Genomic DNA, 23,871 nt, shown 5'->3' on the forward strand with positions numbered 1-23,871 from the left:
CATGAATACTCTTTACCACCATCTGTGGCCTCTCCTATTGGCCTTTTCTCATCCAGAAAGCACTTCCAGCATAGTAGCTGGACTGTGTCCCCAGTTTAAACACTGACACTTGTGAATATTTCTCCATGCTCAGTGCCACGGTCAGGTGTTTCTGAGAGGAGCCATATTTGGATTCCCTCATTCTTGTATGACCTCTACCCTTCGACAGGCTGAAGGGGACTATTTCTTCTTGATGGGAGGGTTTGTGTTCTGTCAGGGTGTTTGGAAATCTCTCAGACCAATATCCTGACCCTGGCTGATTCAACCAACACATTTTAATCTTCGCAGGGAAGCAGTACCAGGGAATTCCTGAGTCACGATGAAATGCAAATGAGATTGATCCTGTTCATCTCTCAGTAGCTGTGAATTCCCAGGATTTGGAACCCGTGCAGCCTGCAGCCAGCTGTTGATTTGCAGGAGTAGCTGAGCTCTGGGTCTAGCCTGAGGATGGCTTCCTTGCAGAGAGAGGTTTCTCAATATGCTGCTTTGGCATTCTTAGTGCAAAGGGTGTACTCGAAATCAAATATTGAGCATCGATCACCTCTGTAGAGCAAAGAGAAGTGGGACGGGGGGTGGTGCAAGAAAATAGATACAAACCTACACAAAATTCCATTTCTCAGCAGATGATTGCATTTTCCAAAGTTATTGCCTGGGGAATGTTCCCTGTGTACCAAATTCAAGAAATTAGAAAACTTTATAACTTTTCCTGAAACAGAACAAGAAGTGTCCAGCTGTCTCTGTCATGTCTGTTTTCTCTATCAAAATATATGACATTATTTTAAAGGAGAATACTAAACATTAGTAAGAGGGAAATTTGTTATAAATAGAATATCTGGACTTCCAGTAATAATAACTAAAAGGATTAATACGGACCCTCCCCCCACCTCATATGACAGACACAGGATGAAATATAACAATATAAAGCTGAGTTCAAAGCAAAGAAAGGGAAATTCTCAGGTACTAGAAATAAAGAGGAAACTAACTGGAGTGGAAAGCAGATGAGTTAATGCTAAGTAAGCTGGGGGGTGTCAGAACTGAGTGTGGGCCCTGACACCTAGGGGCTGTGGATGTCATTCCCATAAGGGGACAGGAAGTGTAGCCTCGGTGCATGTAAATGGGGTGTTGGGACTGAGAATGGTGCAAAAAAAATCATTTCTGACAATCAAGGGCTGAGAAAGGTTACTACTCAGAGACACAGACTGAAAGAACTACTAAAGGTTGTACTTGAAGTAAAAGGAAATTGAAACCAAGAAATAGGAGGAGGGAATCTAGAAATAATAGTAAACAAAGAAATTGGTAAACATCTGGACAAATCTGAATGAGCATAGAATGTTTCAAATATATGAATAGTTAGTAATTGGAAATATTTGTGGAATTTAAATAACAGACAATAATAACAGAAGATGAAAGGGTAGTAAGTACAGTTTAAAAAAAAGTACTCTAAGTTGCTAATATCATCTAGGAAGAAAAAAGAGATGTTTATTAATTAAAAAAATTTAAGGCAGGGACTTCCCTGGTGGTCCAGTGGTTAAGACTCTGTGCTCCCAATGCAGGGGCCCTGGTTTCGATACTGCGTGCCATAGCTAAGAGCCTGCATGCCACAACTAAAAGATCCCACATGCTACAACTAAGACCTGTCTCAGCCAAATAAATAAATAAATATTTTTTAAAATTTTAAGGCAAATATGTGTATTCAAAATGTAAAGGTAACCTCTAAAAGAATAGTAAAATAATATGTAACTTCCAAGAGAAAACTTGACCAATCCAATGGAAGGCAGAGGAAGAACAAAGAGAAGCCTACAAAAAGCACAGTAAATAGAAAACAAATTTTGTTTGTCAGATGATAAATTGAAATGTGTCAGTGATCACAATAATAATGTGTGTTATACCCTAAACCTGAACCTAGCTCAACAAAGATATGGCAACACTGACAAAATCACAAGTGGCCTAAAGTTATAATGGGAGATTTTAACCTACTTGTTTAATAAACTGATAGATCGAATAGACAAACAATTGAAGAAACATAGAGAAGATGTAAATGACAGAATTACAAGCTTGATATAGTGGACATTAATAGACCCTGGAACCAACATGCCTTTCAAACACACATGAAAAAAACTGATTATACAAAGTAGGCCAGAAACCAGTCTCAAATACCAGAAAATCAATATTGTGTAGATCCTGTTGGCTGATTAAAGAGCATGACAATAAGAAATTAGTAGCAACAATAAATGAACTCCCTCATCATTTAGAAATGTAAAAATTTCTAAGTATTTCACGGGTTGAAAATGTCAGATACTTATTTTCCCAGCCACCTTTGCAACTAGGGATGGCAAGTGACCTAGTTCCAGCCAATGAGATGTGAGATTTTCCTCCCTGATTAAAAAAGGAAAGATGTTCAAGAGAGGCATGATCTGCTTCTAAGAAAGGAGGTGGGAAATACATGGTGATGGCTGGGAAGGCAACTAATAGTGCCTACCACATGAATCTTGATAACAAAACTGAACAGTAACAGTATAAAAGGGAAGCTTATAGACTGATTTCAGTTAAGAACATAGACAGGAAAATCCTATATGAAACTTTAGCAAATCAAATACCTCAGAGTATAATAATAGTAATTCATGACCTGATCAGATTTATGACTGATTGTTAACATCGATTTGAGAATTTGACAAGATTGCTGGGTATAAAATTCATAATACAAAAATCAGTAACACTATTATAGTGCAGGAGCAATAAATGGAAAAAATAATTTTAAAAAATTCCATTTATAAGAGAAAGGAAACCTAAAGGTAGCCAGTAAAGAATCCACAAGATATACAAAATCTTTTCGGAGGAAAATATAAAACATTAGCAGAGGACATTTTAAAAAACCTAGACAAATGAGAATATTCATGGATGGGAAAAGCTATGTAATAAAGTTGCCATCAATTCCCAAATCAATTATAAATTTAAGGCAAAACTAATTAAAATGCCAACCAGGTTGTTTTTAAACAGAATTTGAGAATATAATCCTAAAATTCCTAATTACTAAAGCTTTATAAGGAGTCTTGATGTCTGGTAGGGTGAGTCTCTCCTACTTACTGAACTTTTCCAGAATTGTTCATATGAATCTTAGGATTAGAAACCCAAGTGATATGAAGAATACCGGAAGAAACCAAGGACATTTAACCTAGAAAAGCTAGACTTGGGTGTATAATGGTTTGATCAGGTGGGAGAAGGATTAGGCGTATGTATTCTAGATGACCTCAAGAGGACCAATTAGACTAAGACCAATGGGTGAGAATGCCAGGAGAAAAATTTAGGCTCAGTTTAAGGAAGAAATCTAAGTATTTGAGCCATCAGAGAACAAAGTAAGGTGACTTATAGTCAATTATGCTGCTGCTGGGGGTGTTTGAGCATAAGCAGAACACACCCTTGTCAGGCTGTCCTTGAGTAGATTCAAACATCAAGTAGGTGGTTAAAATGGACAACCTTTCAGATCCTTTTCAACCCTAATTTTCTATACTTAAAGTCTGTTTCAGATATTGTCTCATCTCCTCTCCAGCATACATAAATGAATAACCAGTGAGGCACAGGAAAAAAATATACCTTTAGCTCCTTTTGCACAAATCTAAAGTAGGTCCATTATTTTATCTCAGAACTAGGGAGATTATGGTTTAGTAAGAGAGAAAGAAAGAAAAAATTGGTATGTGACATAGCTATAAAATAATAAGTATTTTCGTAATCATAAAAGTAAACCAAACCTACTACTTTGTAGTTACAAACTAGAGTTAACCCACCTCGAGTTAACCCATGTCCTGCATGCACAGGTCATGGGACTGCCATGTTGGTGAGGCTCCTTTGTAATTGTGATTCATTAAATGAGTGTGTATTGAAATTGACAATGTGTAACAAATTGCTCTGGTGTTGGAGAGAATCTCTTAATAATTAAGACGTGGTTCTTGTATTCTGATCAAAGTAGGGCCGTAGGTCAACCGATTCCATTATTTGTAAGTTCATCTGTCCACCTTATGAGTGGTGTCAAGGAGGAAAAACTTTTCTTCAGTCTACTTAGTTATTGGTGATTCGGGTCCCGAGAATTAAATTGAAACTGACAGATAAACAGGAGAAAAGACAAGTTTTTATTCATGTACATAGGCAAGAGCATACAGAAAAATGTGACTCAAAGGGGTGGTTAGAATTTGGGGCTTATATACCATTTTTTAAAAATAAATTTTAATTTATTTATTTATGGCTGCGTTGGGTCTTCGTTGCTGAGCGCTGGCTTTCTCTAGTTGCGGCAAGCAGGAGCTACTCCTGTTGCGGTATGCAGGCTTCTCACTGCGGTGGCTTCTCTTGTTGCAGAGCACGGGCTCTAGGTGCGCGGGCCTCAGTAGTTGTGGCACGCGGGCTTCAGTAGTTGTGACTCACGGGCTTAGTTGCTCCGCAGCATGTGGGATCTCCCCGGACCAGGGCACGAACCCGTGTCACCTGCAATGGCAGGCGGATTCTTCACCTCTGTGCCACCAGGGAAGCCCTTATATACAATTTTTAATGAGGGAGAGAAAAGAGATTTATGGGAAAAGAAATGTATGAAAATAAATGAGGCCTTAGGAGAATGGATGGGAGACAAGATGGACATTGTGACAAAGTCTATTTAGGTGATTTCTTATCCTGGTGCTTACTTCTTGTCTCTGGTGATCGGAGTCAATCTTCTCTGGTTGTGAAACTCACGGAGAAGGGGATTTATGACAGTTGAATTCTTTTGGGAGGTTCTGTTTTTATGCAGATAAGGGGAGTTCAGAAAAGGTGTCTTTCTGCGACTGTTGGATTCTCAAATGTCTTCAGCTCAAAATAATCCTGATGTCACTGTAGCATGTTGTGGACCCCTTCACTGACCACAGGGAAGTGGGTCCTGAGAGTTGGACTGGAAGTAGCCAAGATGTTCCAGTGCCCACTTAATAATTTACACAGAGGGACTTCCCTGGTGGTCCAGTGGTTAAGACTTCACGCTTCCAATGCAGGGGTCGCGGGTTTAATCCCTGGTCGGGGAACTAAGATCCCACATGCCACACAGTGTGGCCAAATAAATAAATAACAACGCAAAGAAATACCAATGTCCTGTGGACCTGAATTCACGAGCTGGCAAAGGGAATGCATGCTCTTCCTTATGTCAATCTGTATGGGAAGACAAATCACATTCAGAAACTGCTTTATTGATTTATTACCCAAAGCAGCTATTTGGGGTATTGGAAGTACTCAGTCCCTGTGTCATCAGGGCCTCCTCTCTGAGTCTGTCTTGACCAGAAAGGACATTTTGTGTAAGGATGTTAGTGGTCCACACAATTATCTGGAGGCTTGAGAATGGACAGCTCTCAGGGCAGCTCCAAGAGGCCAAGAGCAGCAATGATGACAACCATCTTTAAGTGAAACTGACCTTTTCATTCTGCCATTACCATCGTGGCTGCTGTGGGTGGGTCTGAATTGTCCATTTTTTCTTTCTATCATTTGTTCTAAAATTTCAAACATGGGGAGTTCCCTGGTGGCCCAGTGGTTACGGTTACAGACTTGCACTGCTGTGGCCTGGGTTCAATCCCTGGCTGGGGAACTGAGATCCCGCCAGCTGCATGGCATGGCCAAAAAAATAAGTAAATAGAATAAAATAAAATTCCAAACATAAGCTTCCCATTGAGTTCCCAGGCCAAGCCAGGCTACTAGTGGGTGGGGAGAGGGACTTCCAGACTGTTTTCCAAAGCGGCTGCACCATTTTACCCTCCCTCCAGCAATGTATGAGGGTTCCAATTTCTCTACATAATCACCGACACTTGTTATTGTTCGTCTTTTTGATTACAGCCATCCTAGTGGGTGTGAAGTGGTATCTTGCTTGGGTTTTTGATTGGCATTTCCCTAATGACTAATGACATTGAGCATCTTTTCATGTGCCCATGGGCCATTTATATGTCTTCTTCGGAGACATGTCTATTGAAATCCCTTGCCCATTTTTGAATTGAGCATAATGTCTTTTTCAAATGCCATTTATCCTTCTAGTACTTGCCTCTTATCTCCCAGTACTGTGGGGTTACTCCACTCTCTGGCCCTTCCTGTAGCGTCTGATACAGTTATGTGCAGTACATTTGGGTGGCTGCCTAATGCATTTAGAACATTACATTAGTTCTAATACATTAGTACATTTGGTGGTTGTCCTTGGGCCTTTGATCCAGTTCAGTTAACCAAATAAGTGGTATTTCTTGGCTTGTCTTCAAAAATCCTGGTTTCAACCGGCATCCAGGGAAAGGAGGCAAGATACTAATCAAACTCTGGAACAGCGATTCTAAATAAAACCTGTTGTCCAGAATCATGTGAGGGTGGGGCTTTTCTTTTGTTCCCTTTCATTTTCACTTCATCCCTAGCATCACTCCAATCCCCTCCCACTGAAGCTCATGAGGAGAGGGAATCTGATTGGGGGGAGGGGCATTGGAGAAAAGATGGAGCCTATTTTTAGGCTTGTTTATCAGTCATGAAGTGTCATGTTCTTCTCCACTACTGCTGCTGGATTAATTAGGCTGTGCTGGCAGCTGCCAGTCAGGGAGGGTTGCCAGCTTCTAACGGTGATTCCGCCTAATGCGTGAATCGATTTGCACAACGCGAACATTTCTCCCACTACATGGCTCTTGCCTTGCAGGGCAACCTATCCTGGCTTCTCGTGGCTCTGGGTAGTAGAGGGTACAGCTTCCCTAAGCCATGAATCCTGTTTAACTGGATAAGCAAAGCCACCAGCTGGTCACTTTACCTTACCTACCAGCTCATTGGTAGAGCCTTGTTGCTGTGGCTTGGGTCTTTCTTTCACATTTCTTCTTCCTGTTCTCCCAGATCTTCCCCACAGTATGAGCTAACTGCCCACAGCTCATGTGGCAGAGGGAGAGCCCACTACCCAGGCAACAGGTCAAAGAGGAAGTGTTGGGGCCAGAGACTCTGACCTAAGAGCTTATTTCCGCACTATTTTGAAAGACTCTTCATGGTTATTATTGACTTCTGAATATCCAGAGACGATCTTCATTCATTCAGAAAATATTTATTGAGCACCTGCTGTGTGCCAGGCATCATTCTAGGTGCTGGCTGGGTGAGCAGCAGTGGACAGGACAAAGATCTCTGCCCTGATGGGAACGCATTCTAGTTATGAGTGACAGGAGTGAAACAATAGCCAAGTATATAAGAACATTATATATTTTAGAATATTCAGTCATATATTCTATATAAATATATATTCTATATGTATAGAATATAATATTAAATAAATTAATAGTATTTTAAATATATACTGGATGTTACTTCCCTAGTGGCGCAGTGGTTAAGAATCTGCCTGCCAAGGCAGGGGACACGGGTTCAAGCCCTGGTCCGGGAAGATACTACGTGCCACGGAGCAGCTAAACCCGTGGGCCACAACTACTGAGCCTGCGCTCTAGAGCCTGTGAGCCACAACTACTGAAGCCCGCGTGCCTAGAGCCCATGCTCTGCAACGAGAAGCCACTGCAATGAGAAGCCCGCGCACCACAATGAAAAGTAGCCCCCGCTCTCCGCAACTAGAGAAAGGCTGTGCACAGCAATGAAGACCCAAGGCAGCCAAAAATAAATAAAGAAATAAATAAATTTATTTTAAAAAATATATACATATATATACTGGAGAAAATAGAGCACGTAGAGCCTTCTTCCCAACATACCTTTCAGTCCATGCTCTTCTATTTGGTCCCCATCTCAATCCTTAAGAACACGCCAAGGCGTCTCATGCTGCCGGGTCCCCTGCCTTCTGCCCCCTCAGCTACTCCCATGGAACATCACAGAAACAGAATGTTTAGGCCTGGTTGGGATCTTACAGGGCATCTCGTCAAGTGATTTCCACCTTGGTTGTGCCTCGCTCCTGCCTGATGATGTTGACACATGTGGCTGGCTCCCCTGGGTGCTCCCCACACCCCTGCCACATTACCCTAACACTCGCCACATGCAGAGCCTTCCAAGAACTGACACGAGGCAGGCTTCTTTTCCCAGAATCACAGCACAAACTGTCCTTTTTTTTTTTTCCTCCTTGCGGTACGCGGGCCTCTCACTGCTGTGGCCTCCCCCTCTGCAGAGCACAGGCTCCGGACGCGCAGGCTCAGCGGCCATGGCTCACGGGCCCAGCTGCTCCGCGGCATGTGGGATCTTCCCGGAACGGGGCATGAACCCGTGTCCCCTGCATCGGCAGGCGGACTCTCAACCACTGCGCCACCAGGGAAGCCCTAATCACATTTATTAAGTCCTTTGTGTCCTTCCTAGAGTTATCCCTCCCGAGCTACACATGCCTTAAATTCATTTTGGGTTCCATTGCCTAGATACAAGGCCATGAAAATTTGAACATAGGGTACTTCACTCCATTTTAAATTTCCTAACTCATATTGTGACCAAACTTGATTACATAACGCACTAAGTTTTTTTCCTTTTAATTCCTGTTGTCCAAATCTTTCCCGACCCCAGAGTATATGGCCCAGAGGAGTATTGGTTGGGATTGATGCAGCCCTGACCCATTTCAGACAAGCCTAAGGTGACGTCTCTAACTCCTGAGCTATCCAAAATTCCACTCTTAAGTCAAAATCCACCACGCAATTTAGTCAAGATTTGCACTTAGTTTTAGATGCTATCCCTTCCAAGATAGTCTCCCAACCAGGTGTTAGTTCCCCAGAAGTCGCAAAGAGATGGCACAGAAGACGTCCCCAACGGTGTTGATGATGAACAGGAGTTGGTCTAGCTATAAGCTGGGAATAAAGGGTCAGCACTTGTGAGTGTCAGAGGGAGGGGAGTAAAAACAATAAAAAGTACACCTTGGTGGCCACACAGGTCTTCTGGGGTTAACAGAAGAAAGAAAGAAATAGAGCAGGAATGAGCAAGAATACAAGAATGTAGGAGAAAAACCTCAGGGTCAAGGAGAAGAGTATAGAGATTAATAATTCTGTCCTGGACCTGCTGTTGGATGTACATAAGTATACAGGGTTGACCCGCCAGTCAAAAATGAGCAGACAGGGCTTCCCTGGTGGCGCAGTGGTTGAGAGTCCGCCTGCTGATGCAGGGGACACGGGTTCAAGCCCCGGTCCGGGAAGATCCCACATGCCGCGGAGCAGCTGGGCCCGTGAGCCATGGCCGCTGAGCCTGCGTGTCCGGAGCCTGTGCTTTGCAACGGGAGAGGCCACAACAGTGAGAGGCCCGCATACCGCAAAAAAAAAAAAAAAAAAAAAAAAATGAGCAGACATTGGCAGAGCATCTTCCCCAGTATGCATGGCTTGTGGCATCCCACGGGCCTCTTTAGGACCAAGAGCTGACTCTCAACATTTTCTTACCTTATCACTGTCTCTTTGTGGTCACCAGCTGAAACTGTGCATGTCAAATACAGACTTGAACCCACGTGGCCGGGACTCAAACCCGGTCAAAACCCTGATTGGGACTCGAACCCACGTGGCTGGGGCTTGAACCTGGCCAAAACCCAGACTGGGACTCAAACCCAGCCAAAACCCTGATTGGGACTCGAACCCTCGTGGCTGGGACTCAGACCCGGCCAACACCCAGTCTTCCAACTGAGATCACACACCTGGTTTCAGGACTTAATGAAGCTCAGATTCTTGACGTCTCATTGCAGAAAGAATTCAGTGAGAGACAAAGTGATAGGTAAGAAATGGATTTATTTAGAGAGAAACACACTCCACAGACAGACTGTGGGCCACCTCAGAAGGTGAGAAAGGCACCAGGGTGTGGGGGTTGTCAGTTTTTATAGGGGTGGGTAATTTCATAGGCTAATGAGTGGGAGGAGTATTCCAGCTATTTCAGGAAGGGGCGGGGATTTCCAGTAATTGGGTCACCGCCCACTTTTTGATCCTTATGGTGGGTCTTGGAACTGTCACGGTGCCTGTGGGTGTGTCATTTAGCTTACTGATGTGAGCGTATACTAAGGCTCAAGGTCTAGTGCAGTCGACTTGTCCACCATCTTGGACCCATTTGGTTCTAATCAGTTTATGTCATGTCCTCGGGCTATGTCATTCTTTCAAAGGTTGTGCCCTGCCCCCTTCTCTCCTGTTTCAGAACCAGGACAGTCCCATTTAACCTGAGACAAGTTGACCAGCTGTCACTGATGTATGTTCTGTTCCATGTGAAGTAAAGAAGTAAGAAACAAAACAATTTGAAAAGTTTATCTTTGGTAGGCATGGACAAAGGTTTTGGGGAAATGTGGTAGCATTCCATGTCAGCACGTTTCCTAATTCCTTAAAGGTTTTAGAATTTTGTCTTTTTCCTCAGTGTCCCTAAAGCCTGAGCCATGGTGAGATGGTCTTGGGAGGTTTAGTCTCAGCCACTGGACCAAGAGGACGTGATTCAAGTCATGCCACCTTTCCAGAAGAGAGGTTCTTGTTTGATGCCAGGTAGTGAGTTTGAATGACAGGCTTCTCCTTGGAATTGTAGGCAGTATACATCACAAAAGGGACAGCAGCAGTGGGGTCTAATTTAATTCCATTTTCCTTTGCAGACCTGATAAATTATTGCTGCATGGAAAAACGAATTTTACTTTCTCAGACAAAAATGATTTGAATGTTGAATGTGCTCTGGGGAAGTCAGGGGCTAGGAGAAGGTCTCTAGTGGACTTAAAAATATTTAAATGGCATATCACAGAATTTGTTCCAACACCTCCTGTGCCTGGCCTGGTAAATGGATTATACCAGAAGGGCCTCCTTTCCAGACTGTTTAGAAGTCACATAAAATTGTATCAGCCATCTTGGCTAAATGTTATGTGTTTTCGGGCGTTTTGTTGGAAAAGGTATTTGATTATAGTTCTGCATACATTGGTGGATGAAGCAGCTAAGATAAAGATTCTAGAGCCTGGAGTCGTGACCACTTACAAATAGGACAAGTTTCAACATGAGTGGAAAATGGCCAGTGTTTGTCATCTTCCTTCCAGAAAATGATTGTTGCTTAGGGATGTGGTTCTGCTGGGAGACTTTTTAAATGACAGAGGGATTGAGTTATGGAGGGAGGAAGACTTGGGTCCCAAAGTGGTATCAAGAGGAGGCTGGTGAATCTGGGGAGGGGTGCAGTGTAGACAGAACACCCCCCGCACTAGAGAACAGTGGAGAAAGGGCTCTAATGCTTGTAAGGAGACATAAGTACTTTGTCTAAACTGAACAATGCCTAACTTACCTTGGGGAAATTCCACAATCCTGTTTCGGTCCCGTTAAAAGCACAAGAAAACCACTTGCCTGTGAGTAGCTCCACACCTCCCTGTATGACACTTTGGCATATCACTCTGGGGTGTGGTGGCAAACAGGAGGGCACCTGGGGGACGGTATGCTTGTGACCACTTCCCGCAAGCCAGCCCAATGCGACTTTCCCACTCAGTGTTGACCCCAGTTACCCTCCAGTTTCAGTGACTGAAAGAATAAATCCTAGGCGAAAGCTGTAAAAACCCCTGTTGGGAAGCAGCCCCTTCCTTCTAAGGTAAATGAGCAGTTACTGCAGAGATGATTTTATGGGAGTGAGACATTGTGCATTAGATCAGCAAGAAGAATTGTCCTGTGAATCATAAAACTGCTCCGTGCGCCCCCATAGCACACCTGAGAGCAGTGGCCTCCATCTGACACTCACCCGGCTTCGGGGGGGCGGGGCGGGGCGGGGGACGCAGCTCTGATTTCCCCATTTGTTTTAGCACCGAGTATTGGCCTGGAGCTTTCTTTGGGTTAGGTCTGACCAGCCATCGAAAATACATATTTGCCTTTTAAAAAGCAGGGACTGGATACTGTCAGAAATAAGAGAAACAATTTGGGAAGACATGCAAGGTGCACAGTATTTCACTGGCTCTGGATGTCATTTAAACCCCATGTCCAAGAGGGGTTGGGGGTTTGGGGTTCTTTTACCTTGATGTCCCCCCTCTCTTAGCTACATCAGCTTGCAACTCACAACCGCTTCTTGATGTTCTTTATTGCCAACACGCAACCCTCAGGAGCTGGGAGTCTGCGTCATCGCTCTGGGTGTGAGGTACTGCTAGACGTTGGTGTCCCAGACACTTAGCTGTAGGCACCAGCATAGGAAAGAAACAAAATGGTAGCATCTGGAAAGACAGAAAACGCCACAGTAGAGTGCTGGGTGGGGAATAAAATCATGCAGCCATACTTCAGTAGTATATCATTCTATATATTTAAATATAATATTTAAAGGAATTCTCTGGGCCTGCCGTAAGCTGTAGAGTTTGCCTCAGAAGGAAAACAGAACAAAGCAAAGCAAAACTTAATTCGTCCTTGGTTTACCAAGGGTCTTGGGACCTGTGCCCTTGGGTTTTCCTTGTTTTGAGAATGTTTTCTGCAAATGGCTGCCCAGGTGCCTGTTCCAGAGGAATGACTCTGTCTTTGCATTAGTTTCCTGGGGCTGCAGCAACAAATGGCTGTGAACTGGGTGGCTTTAGACAACACACATTTATCTCCTCCCAGGGTGGAGGCCAGAAGTCTGAAATCAGGGTATTGGCAGTGTTGGTTCTTTCTGGGGAACCAATCCGTTCTCTGCCTCTCTCCTGCCTTCTAGTGTCTGTGGCCATCCTACGTGTCCTAAATATGAACTGAGGACGATTTAACTATGGTAAAGACCAGGGAGGTGGGGACCGAGTGGCTACAGAGAGAAGAGCGGAAATAGAAGTCCTCTGATTTCTCTAGCAGTCAGTTTCTCCGGAAAAATGTAGCAGGGTGAGGCCCTGGACAGACTCTAATTGTCTTTTTTTCTTTCTTTCTTTCTTTCGTCTTAGCAAACTGCCTAGTTGGGCTAGAGCTGTTGTTCCCAAGATATTTTATGTTACAGAGAAGGCGTGGAACTATTATCCCTACACGATTACAGGTAAGTCCTTGTACACCCAGTATGTTGCATGTATCCATGCAAGGACATACGAGGATTCAGATTTCACTGACTGAGGGTGGATTATCCAAGCAGGGACTGGTGGGAACGCTGTGATATCTCCCTGACCCTTTGCTCCATACTTTTAGGTCAGCACTCTTCCTAGCAGGGGGTTGGGGGGCTTAAGCTAAACTATTCCATCTTCCTTCTTAAAGTGATTGTAGTAAATAACATATGGAGAAGAAATGGGAAACTCTTTTTAGTGACATTTCTAGAGATTTCATGATTCTTATTTCTCCCTCTTTTCTCAGTAATCCCCAAATAATGTTGAGTTGGGGTTTGTTCATAAACAAGTTGTTTATTTTGACTTGTTTGCTTTGCAAATGCCCCCCCACACACACAAAACAAAACCTGACTGTAATTTATATAAAAGGTTCTGTTGGGTCTCTCTGCTCCAAAGCACTTCCTTTGCAATAGGATAATATGAAAATCACTTTCTTCCTCACTTGTAGTGGAGTGATAATAACACTCAGTGTTGGTACTGAACTAGACACTGTGGCCAAAAATTTAGAAGGTTTGGTTCCTGCCCTCGAACACATGAAAATTCAAGATCCTATTTGAATGTCATCCTGACAGGGTCTTATTGGTTTTAAAAGCTGCTTTTCCACTTAAAAGATTTCCTTTGTGGTTAATGAAATGCTCTACTGGAATTATTAGTCTTTAATTCTGCTTTTCTAAGGCCAACTCTTTGGTTTTTAATTAGCCACAAACCTATAGGCTAATTGAATCTTATCTTACACTCCTTATCTACCTAGCCACAGAAGTATGTGAAAGAGTTTCGAGAGCAAACATGGAGACACTTAGTATTTATGAAGGTTTAATCCTCGGAAGGTTTCTTTACCACAATTTTAATAATTATAATTCAGCAATATTTATTAGTTCTGTGGTTTTATATTGCATGTAAGTGTGGTCTAAATCATCCTTTTCTCTCTTTTTTCTTTTCCCTCTTGTCCAAATGAACATCTGGGACCAGAATACACAGTAAGTTTCACTTAATCATTTAAAAATATTCAGCCTAAGATCAGTGGAGTAATTGGAACTTCCCTTGTGCTTCTCATCTTATCGATGTAATAAAAAAAAAATAGAGGAATAATTCAGAATCAGAAATATTTAAATGTAGGCTATTACATAGTTATATATAATGCAATAATTTGAATGTTCTCATTTGTTCAAGAGTATGAATGTTAATTTAAAATGCCTTTACATAATTAACTTTGGCTTGTATTTTTAAATAGCTTGACTGCTCTACTTGTGATAGTTCACTGTAATAGAACAGTTTCTAGCAATGTGGTATTAAAGAGATGGTGGTAGTTATCAATGGAAGGTGAGGCTTTTCCTTATAGTCTGTGACCTGATCCCTCATAGAAAGACCTTGAAACAAAAGGTCAAACTATTGAGGTACGTTCAAACTATTTTACTCAGATTGGACAGTCTCGGTGGCTTGATAAAGTCGTTTAATTTCTACCTGTCCTAAGAGCCTGTAGAGTCATTACTTACACTTTAAAAAAAAATGTCTGTAAGGTCATTGTGTTGTGGTATTTTCATTTGGATCATTTCCCCCAATGACAAACAGGTCAAACTGTCATAAGAAGAAAATGGTTAACTGAGCTGTGGTGGAGTTGAGTTTTTAATCTTAATCAAAACAGCCAAAGGCGAGAGAGATGGTGAGAACTACATGGAGAAAAATGATTCCTCATGTCCTTGGTATGAGCATGGTACATACATGGCACATAGTAGATTCTCAATGAATAGTTATTGAATGACAGAAGGAATGCATGGGTCAAAGGTAGATGGGTAGTCCCAACAGATACAAGAGTGTCACCTGCTTTGGAGTCAGGTAGGCCTGAATATCCTCTGGTTCTTACTAGCTAAAGTTCTTAAGTAAATGACCCACAACTGCCAGTTCTTGAACTCATGCTGGTCCATTACTGTATTCTCACCCATCCTTTGCAAAATGAAAGAAAAAAAAAAGTTTTTCATAAAATTAAATTTATTCCACTTAAAGGACTGTTGATAATTAGAACCATCATTCTTGGGTATTAAAATGTCTTTTCTTTTATGAAATGAAGGAATATATATAGCACCCTCCCCGATGTCCCTATCTTTGGGGAAAAAAAGGCAGTTCTGTGGCAAAATACAATCTTTACAATTTAGAGGTCAGAGAAACACTGTTCTAGAACAAGGAACTTAACTTCTGTGAACCTAAATTTCTTCCTCTCTAAAATTGGGATAATCCCTTTTTCATAGAGCTACTAGTAGTAAGATTCAATGATCTAACACAGGGGTTAGGAGACTTTTTCTGTAAAGGGTCATCTAGTAAATATTTTCTGCTCTGTGGGCCAGTCTCTGTCTCTGAGAAAGCAGCCAGAGATGATATGTAGAGATATGGGCTTCGTCCTGTTTACCCAGGCAGTAGGCTGCATTTGGCCCCCAGGCTATAGTTTATCAACCCCTGATCTAATGTATGGAAAACTGTTAGCAAGTTGCCTATAAATAGCAGGCAATTAAGTGGTTCCCGGACAGCACTCCCCAGCCCCATCAATTGCACCGTCTTCAAGAGGAAGACTTCTCGGGATCTTTTGAATCCCGCCTCCATTAACAGTCATGCAGATTAATTCCTTTTAAGCCTCCATTTCCTCATCTGTAAGAGGGGAAAATATGATAACTTTCCCGTGAGGGTGATATGAAGATTATATCAAATAATCCACATGAAATCTCAGCCTAATCCTTGGTACCTGGTAAATCCTCCGTTATTATTATATATCATACAGTGCTGGAAGCTGCCATCATTAAAATGGAAGTTCTATGGACAAATAAATGGGACTATATCTTGGTGCCCCTCAAGGCAGACTGGGCTCGTTAGACTGGACGGTACTAATTTTCTAGGATTTAATTTGATTTTATTGATAGCTGATGTGACCCCATTTCCCACAGTCTCCCTAAGCTTGTATGTGGACTTTTCATTTGAAACATAATCCGTAGTTGCAAGGCCAAGAGAATGCTTGTCCCTATAACTTTGCAAAGGCAGTTATTTGCTGCTTTAGAATTGGGTCACCTTGACTTGACCCGAAACTGATAGTACTTATTCTCCATAAATTCATGACACTGCTGTGAAATATGGGGGTGATTAACAGAGAAATGAAGTCTGAAAAATGTTTAGTGGTATTGTGCTCATTTTTTAAGGCTATGTATTAAAGTACTGAAAACAGAAGGCAACAGAATGGAAACCATGGTTCCTGACAAAGCCTTCCCCACAGGGACGCACCTCCCATGGAAGCCTTTCCCGCCAGTCTCCATCACCATGAACCCTGGTCTCTTGTGCCCACCTCTGTGCAGGCCATGGAGGATTTCTGAGGGGCTCATAGCCTTTACTTCTGCCCAGTCTCTGCCCCACAGTACTGCTGCAGGTCTAATCATACAGTTCAAACTTTTAAAGGGACACAAATTATTTCTGCTTGAGGAAATTTGGAGACAAAACATGAAGAAGTTAGAGTTGTATAGTCTCATACTCAGCCCCTTCTGACTCTTCAAGTATTACTTGATTTCTTCTAGGCCCTCATGTTTTTGGTCAATTCCTCCCTAATGTAATCCTTGGGATAGTTCCCCAGAGCTGCCGTAACAAAGTGTCACAAATTGGGTGGCTTAAAACAACAGAAATTTATTGTCTTACAGTTCTGGAAGCTAAAAGTCTAAATCAGGTTGTCGGCAGGGTAATGCTTTCTCTGCAACCTGTAGGGAAGGAATCCCTCTTTGCCTCTTTCTAGCTTCTGGTGGCCTCTGGCATTCCTTGGCTTGTGGGAGCACCACTGCAATCTCTGCCTCCGTTTTCACATAGCTGTCTTCCCTCTGTGTGTGTCTGTATCTTCACATGGCATCCTCTTCACTGTGTCTCTCTCTTCTTCTTATAAGGATATCAGTCATATTGGATTAAGGACCTGCCTTATGCCAGTTTGACCTCATCTTAACTAATTACATCTGTGATGACCCTAATTCCCAGTAAGATCACATTACTGAGGAACTGGGTTTAGGAATTCAACATATATTTAGTGGGGACCCAATTCAACCCATAACATCATCTTTCAATTTTAGGTTAACAGTAATTTATTATTGAGCACCAACAATGTGTAAAGCATCCTGCTAGATGCTAGGCTTCATTAAGCAATAACCCCTGCCCTTTAGGAAGTCACAGTCTGGTGGGAAATAGTTAGACATTCCAGTCAAAACCTGGGAGTCATCTGCAAGTCCTGGAGTTTTCTGGAGGCAAGGTGGGACAGGCCATCACACAGCTCAGGGGACGGGCTGGCACTCAGACCTGGATGAGCTCTGAGCTGGGCTAACAGCAGAGGTTCAGACCAGAGGGCAGAATGAACGGCACTGGGAATCTGGGCAGAATGAATGGCACTGGGCATCCAGCCAGAAAAACGATTGCAATGTGAGAGGGAAGGCCCTGGCCCCTGCACTGGGGCCGTGAGCTTCAGAGACAGGACTAGAGTCCTCAAAAAGCTGTACAGGTGAGAATAGGACACAGCCCTCTTACATAGGTTACTTGGTCATGAGATGCTGGGCTGATAAAGTTGCCAGCTTTAGCAAGTAAAAATACAGAATGTCCAGTTAAGTTTGAATTTTCAGATTAACAGCAAGTAATTTTTAGTATAAGTATGTCTCAAAACTTACATGGGCTATACTTATACTAAAAGAGGGCTCATCTCATGTTTTTTTCAATTTATTTTTTACTTATTTATTTTTGGCTGCACTGGGTCTTGTTGCTGCATGCAGGCTTTCTCTAGTTGCGGTGAGCAGGGACTACTCTTTGTTGCAGTGCACGTGCTTCTCATTATGGTGGCTTCTTTTGTTGCGGAGCACAGGCTCTAGGCACACAGGCTTCAGTAGTTGTAGCATGCAGGCTCAGCAGTTGTGGCACAGGGAAGTCACCTCATCTCATATTTTATCTGGCAAGCCTGTTAGGGGGAGGGGTGACAGTGGGGCAGAACTGGTCTCAGAGACTAATGAACAAAAATCAGGTTATAAGAACAGGGGCATATTGGCAGGCCAAGGGAAACGGAGGAGAGAGAATTGTATAACTCAGGAAACTGTCCTGCAGTTGACATGCCACATTAATGGTGGGGCCAATCACATGATATGTCATAACAACGTAAGTACTTCCTGCCTCAGTTAGGATTAACTCAGGAAGTGAAATGGAATGAATGGGACAGAGTAGGGGAAAATAAAGTGAGAGCAGGTGAATACATAGCTGTCAGTAATTCAAGGAAGACCAGTGCTATGTGTTACAGTCAAAGTGCAAACAGAGGATTGTGCAAAGGAGAGAGAAATTCTGCCTGGGAGAATTGTGGGAAGATTTCTTGGAGCAGGTGGGGTTTGAGCTGGACCTTGGGGAGAGTAGAACTCCCACCTGTAGATACCTGTTCTATCTTAGTCTGCTTGGGCTGCGTCACAAAACACCATAAACTGGGTGGCTTAAACAATAGACATTTATTTTTCACAGTTTTGGAGTCTGGGAAGTTCGCAATCACGGTATCAGCTGGTTCATTTCCTGATGAAAGCTCTCTTCCTGGTTTGCTGACAGTCCTCTTGCTGTGTCCTCACATGGCAGAGAGAGAACAAAAGCAAGGTCTCTGGTCTCTTCTTATAAGGGCACTAATCCCATCATGAGGGCCCCACCCTCATGACCTCATCTAAACCTCATGACCTCCCAAAGGCCCCATCTCCAAATACCATCACATTTGGGGGTTGGGGCTTCAGCATATGAATGGAGGGGAACAAACATTTAGTCCGCCATGTGGTCATTCCAGGCTCAGTGGGCATGTGATGTTGCTGGATCCTGGCTGCCCAGACATGTGGAGGCCAGGTGATGGTAGCTTTGAGTTTCAGGGCAAGGTCTGCATTTAATTCTCCATAGGGAAGCAACATTGTTCCCGGCTAGTCCACTTTTATTTTCCATCCCAAATATAGCACAGCTTTTCTTTCCATCTCCCCAGTGAGGACCTCTGCGTTTTTTTCTCTCTGGCTGCAGGTGCACACTTTCAGGCCTGCAGTGTTCATTTTGAAGCTGCCTGCCTCCTCCTGACTAGGACTCAGCCGTGTTCTCACGCTCTCTACCCGGGAGGAAGAGCCCACTCTTCTCTCTGACTACAGGGTCTGCTCCCAGGATTTAGGACAGAGGCTTTCAATTGTCTTCATCTTTTCCCCTGTTTTGAATGCTTTTTCACTGGGCTCTTTATCCACTGATCCTTTAATCCTAAATACCTCTTCTTGATGTCATTCCAAGCCCCATATTTCCTATCTGTGCCCCAAAGCAAAACTTCCCCAAAGCCAAATTCCCAACTGGGGTCACCATACTCCACCCTCCCTCAGGGAGGCAGAGGGGCTCAGTAATACTCCGGACAGGTGTCTTTTCTCATATGATTAGTCCAGAGCATTGTATGTCTATTCCTAGGATCCCCTGGGTCTTATTTCTGACTGCCCAGCTTATTACTGAGACCTCACGCTGCCCTCATTTGTGAGAAAATCCAGCTAAGGGAACTTTCTCTTCAGGGTCATCTAGGGCTTCGGTGTTATCACAGTTATTAAGACGTAAAAGCTTTTTCATCACCGTGAGTGACCGTGTGTGTTTAGGATTATGTGGAAATGCCATTTGCCCAGGAAGTGAAAGAAAATATCTTTAGCTCGGTTATAGGAAAAAAAATCTTAATTGTACAGTAAACAAAGAACAACACAACAGCTATTTTCCAGAGGACAGACCATCTAACCAGTTCTTCAAAACCTGCCGGTTCTTCTGAAGTTTATAAAGTCACAGAGGAAGGTGCCCAAGGAGACTGGCTGCTTTCCAAAGTCGCCGATTTTGTTTTTCTAGGGCTAAAAAAAGGCCTCACTGGAGTATGAACATAGCTCAGCAGCATCAATTCAACCTCAGTAGTAATGAAGGGGGGAAGAAAAGGCTTTTCTTCTCATTTGTAAGAAATTGAAAACTCAAGCTATTATAAGTCGATAGCAGTGACCTAGAATATACAGTTGCTGTATGTATTTTGCTGCCATGAGCACCCACTCCAGCAAAACATCTTTCAATTCGAATCCGCAGAAGAGGTGATGACAAATGGAGAGCACCCTTCTGTTAGTTGGAAGGGCTAGCCGTTCCCCAAAGATAGTAGTGGGCTGTCCAGTGCTACCCAACATTTTAATTATTTAGTTGAAAGAGGTAGAAAAAGTCAACTGTAAGAAACCAGGGGGTAGGAAATGACTCTTGCATGAGAACCTCAAATGGTACTGAGCCACAGTGAGAGATGCGTTTGTTCAGTGTTGGGTTAGTCCTGCTGGGGAAGAAAGTCAGGATGCTCACAATCGAGTCGTCAGTAACCCAAGGTGAACTCGGGTTATCTTCCCAGGAGTGGCACTAGGGAGATAGAGGTATTTTTCTGAAAGCAGCTAACTGTCCTGGATAGGAATTTCACTTTCAATCTTGACCTCATCAGCTTCCCCGATAATAGAAAGAGCTGATGGGTGCTGTGTGTACAGACCGACCTCCATTCCTCTCAGGCCTCTCGTCCTTCTTAAGCTCCCCCTCCCCCACCTTCCACTGACTCCCAGCCAAGGGCAGTAGAAACCCCTAAATTGCATAACCAGGAAATAGTTACAAGTCTAGGGCAAATACATTATTACACCTGAACTCTAGGAGTGGTCTTGTCTGGAAGGAAATTAGAAGACAATCTGGCCATCTCAGCTACTATGTGAGCTAAGATAGAATGGAGGTCCCTAAATATTCCTTTTTTGGCATCATGGAGATGGAGTAATGATGGGAGTTAAGTCTCTGCATCACAGTTAACCCTGAGTATCCGGGGCAGTATGTAATTTGGGGGTGGAGGGGGCAATGGAAGTATCCCTTCTTAGAAATGGGGCCGTATGAGCTGGGACCTGTTAGGGACCAGGCCATAGAAACAGTCTTCCAGCTGAGGATGCTGGATGAGCCAGGCACAGACCATCCTCCCAGAGAGGGTGGTGAAGTCAGGTGAGTCATGGGTCATGGCATGAGGCTGGTGTCATAGAGTCAGAGCAGCCAAGTTCAGAAGTCTTCCAGGTTCAAGAAAACTTAGACAGAAACAGTCTGGAACCGTTTATAACTATCACTAAGATGGTTCATAGCCAGTTAAGTAAAGGAAACACCGGGTTATACTGATTTTACCACATTTTGTTATTGTAGAATAACAGTATCGTTGTGAATCTCCAAAAGGAGGCTGTAGTGTGCAACACTTCCCACACTCTGTTTGTCCGTGAGACCTCGGATTTTGCAAAGCCAGTCTTCTAAAACTTAGGGATGCTCCAGAAGCTTCTCTCAGGGTCAGAGCTATTACGTGCCCACTAAATAGGCCAGTGGACCAATTCTATTTCAGTAAATGTTACTTTTTCCCTAAATTTTAGTGGGCTAATGTGTTGCCTGAAGATTACTATGACTCAAATACCAGAGTTTTTTTTGAAGAACTCCCAACTGTAATGATTTTTTTTTTTAAGAATCAGGTGACACAGAACCTGCAAGTTCTTTTCAAGCAAAGTCAATTCTGTTAGACCAAACAGCCAAGGCAGCAGTACATGGGGATGACAGTGAGCTTATGCATTCTGATTTATTTCACTTTAGAAAATGAACTTGGTTGCACGGGTGAACCAGTTACAAACAAGCTTATTCGCCGAAGTGCCTTTGTCCTTATGCAGGGCTAGGACTTGTCTCCACATCTCAGCAACCCAATTGATTGCTGCCTGGGGAAGACTTTGGAACAGACAGTGTTGTTTGTCCGATTTATCCCAGTTCCATTTGCTCTAGCTGTTCCCAAGCTCTTCTTTGTACATCAAAGAAAATTCATTCAGCCATTTTGGTGGGGGGGAGAGCAGAAGCTAAAATATGCTTCTCTACCATAATGTAGCTTTTAAAGTTATTTGCATTTTTTAAAAATTGAAGTATAGTTGATTTACAATGTTGTGTTAGTTTCAGGTGTACAGCAAAATGATTCAGTTATACACACATATGTATATTTGTTTTTCAGATTCTTTTCCATTATAGGTTATTACAAGATATGGAATGTAGGTCCCTGTGCTACACAGTAGGACCTTGTTGTTTATCTTTTTTTTTTTTTTTTTTTTGCAATACACGGGCCTCTCACTGTTGTGGCCTCTCCCGTTGCGGAGCACAGGCTCCGGACGCGCAGGCCCAGCAGCCGTGGCTCACGGGCCTAGCTACTCTGTGGCATGTGGGATCTTCCCGGATCGGGGCACGAACCCGAGGCCCCTGCATCGGCAGGCGGACTCTCAACCACTGTGCCACCAGGGAAGCCCTCTCTATTTTATATATACTATTGTGTATCTGTTAATCCCAAACTCCTAATTTATCCTCCCCCGCCCCGCCTTTCCCTTTTGGTAACCTTAAGTTTGTTTTCTATGTCTGTGAGTCTGTTTCTGTTTTGTAAATAAGTTCATTTGTATCTTTTTTACATTCCACATATAAGCGATATCATATGATATTTGTCTTTCTCTGACTTACTTCACTTAGTATGATAATCTCTAGGTCCATGTTTGCATCTTTTTAAACACCGCTAAGAATGACTTTGCAGAGGATAATCACCAAAGAAAAAAGTATTTGTTTAAAGGTATTTTCAATAGAAGATTTCCCTAAGAAGTACTCCTTTCCTTCTTTTCTATTTTCTACTTGTACTGAAAATTAGATTTCTCTTCTACAATTTATTGATACCTATGAATTTGTGTTCAGTTCAAGTTGGTGAGATCAAAGTAATACAACCTGGAAGATTTTGTGGGACAGCTTTCTTTCTGCAAAAATAAAACACATATAAATATGGATATACTGAAATAGTACATTTCAGTGATTAAATAAAGTGAATGCAAGTTGCCCCCATGTCTTTCAACTTTTCTAGTCACTAAGATACTCAGAACTACATGATAGTATGTGTTTAAGTGAGGAATTTGCCCAGTTGGTTAAGAGGGGTGATTCTTACCATTTTTAACTGAGAAGGCTTGTAATCTGGAAGTTTCCTCCCTGGCCATATGCCAACCTATATTTGGGGAGTCACTGATTCGTTCCAATCTCTCTTACTTACATGCAGTTCCTTTTCATTTGATGTATTCCGCCTGCTCCTTCACTCGTCCTGCCTCTGTCGTGTGTAGCTATTGGTATGCACAAGCATCCTGGGCTTATTTCTGCCTTGGCAGGTCCAGCTCTAGATTGGATGAGCCTGAATTTAGTTTCCCTCCTCAATTTTCATAGAAGCGCCAGTAGCAAACATTGCCCCGTTGAGAAAACATACTTTCATTCATGCATTTGCTCCTTCTCCCTCCTGGCCTCGCTTCTCCAGTGAGTGGCTGTTACTCAGCATGTCAGAAGAGGGACGAGGCTTCATCAATGGAGGAACTAATGAATGAACAGAAGCCTCAGTGTAGGGTGCAGGCTGGTGAGAAGCAGCGGAGAGGCTGTCATTCATTTCCTCACTGTGGACTGGAATACAAACAGCTGTTTCCTGCTGTATTTCCATGCTCTGCCTTCTACACACTGCCTTCCTCTCACCCTCCCCAACTTCTCTTTCAGGCCCCACCGCTCCTCTTGGCCCCATTTTTCTTCCGATGCAGCCTATATTGGGGAAATCACTCTGATTCATCCTCATCTTTATTATTTACATGTGATTCCTTTTTGCCTTCTCTTTGCTTTAAAATTCTTCCACTTTTTTTCTCCACTTGGGTTCCTCATCTCACTTTTCCGGACCGATCTTCTTTGCAATTTTTTTCCAACTATCCTGTCTCTAGGACCACCCACCCAGATGTATAAAATCATATGTGACCCTCGGAACCCAGAACAGCCAAGGAAGCCCAAATATCTCCCCTTCTTTCCTTTGCATC

At 43.0% G+C, this 23,871-nt stretch overlaps 1 protein-coding gene across 5 annotated transcripts in view; it reads left to right on the forward strand.

The window, feature by feature from the left end:
• The window catches only part of PITPNC1 (phosphatidylinositol transfer protein cytoplasmic 1), a 256,038-nt gene that overhangs the window by 128,352 nt on the left and 103,815 nt on the right, over window positions 1-23,871 (forward strand). For 4 of the 5 annotated variants that reach the window (XM_027081162.1, XM_027081160.1, XM_027081158.1 and 1 more), the window contains exons 3-4: window positions 12,821-12,909; window positions 13,940-13,947. In XM_027081162.1, the coding sequence (XP_026936963.1) occupies window positions 12,821-12,909; window positions 13,940-13,947 (97 nt within the window). The remainder of the gene's footprint in view (window positions 1-12,820; window positions 12,910-13,939; window positions 13,948-23,871) is intronic. The other variant, XM_027081161.1, reaches the window with a different exon arrangement.

Source organism: Aethalodelphis obliquidens, unplaced genomic scaffold, assembly GCF_003676395.1.
Source record: "Aethalodelphis obliquidens isolate GAN/ISIS:26980383/991018 unplaced genomic scaffold, ASM367639v1 scaffold44, whole genome shotgun sequence".
Classification (NCBI taxonomy): Eukaryota; Metazoa; Chordata; class Mammalia; order Artiodactyla; family Delphinidae; genus Aethalodelphis; species Aethalodelphis obliquidens.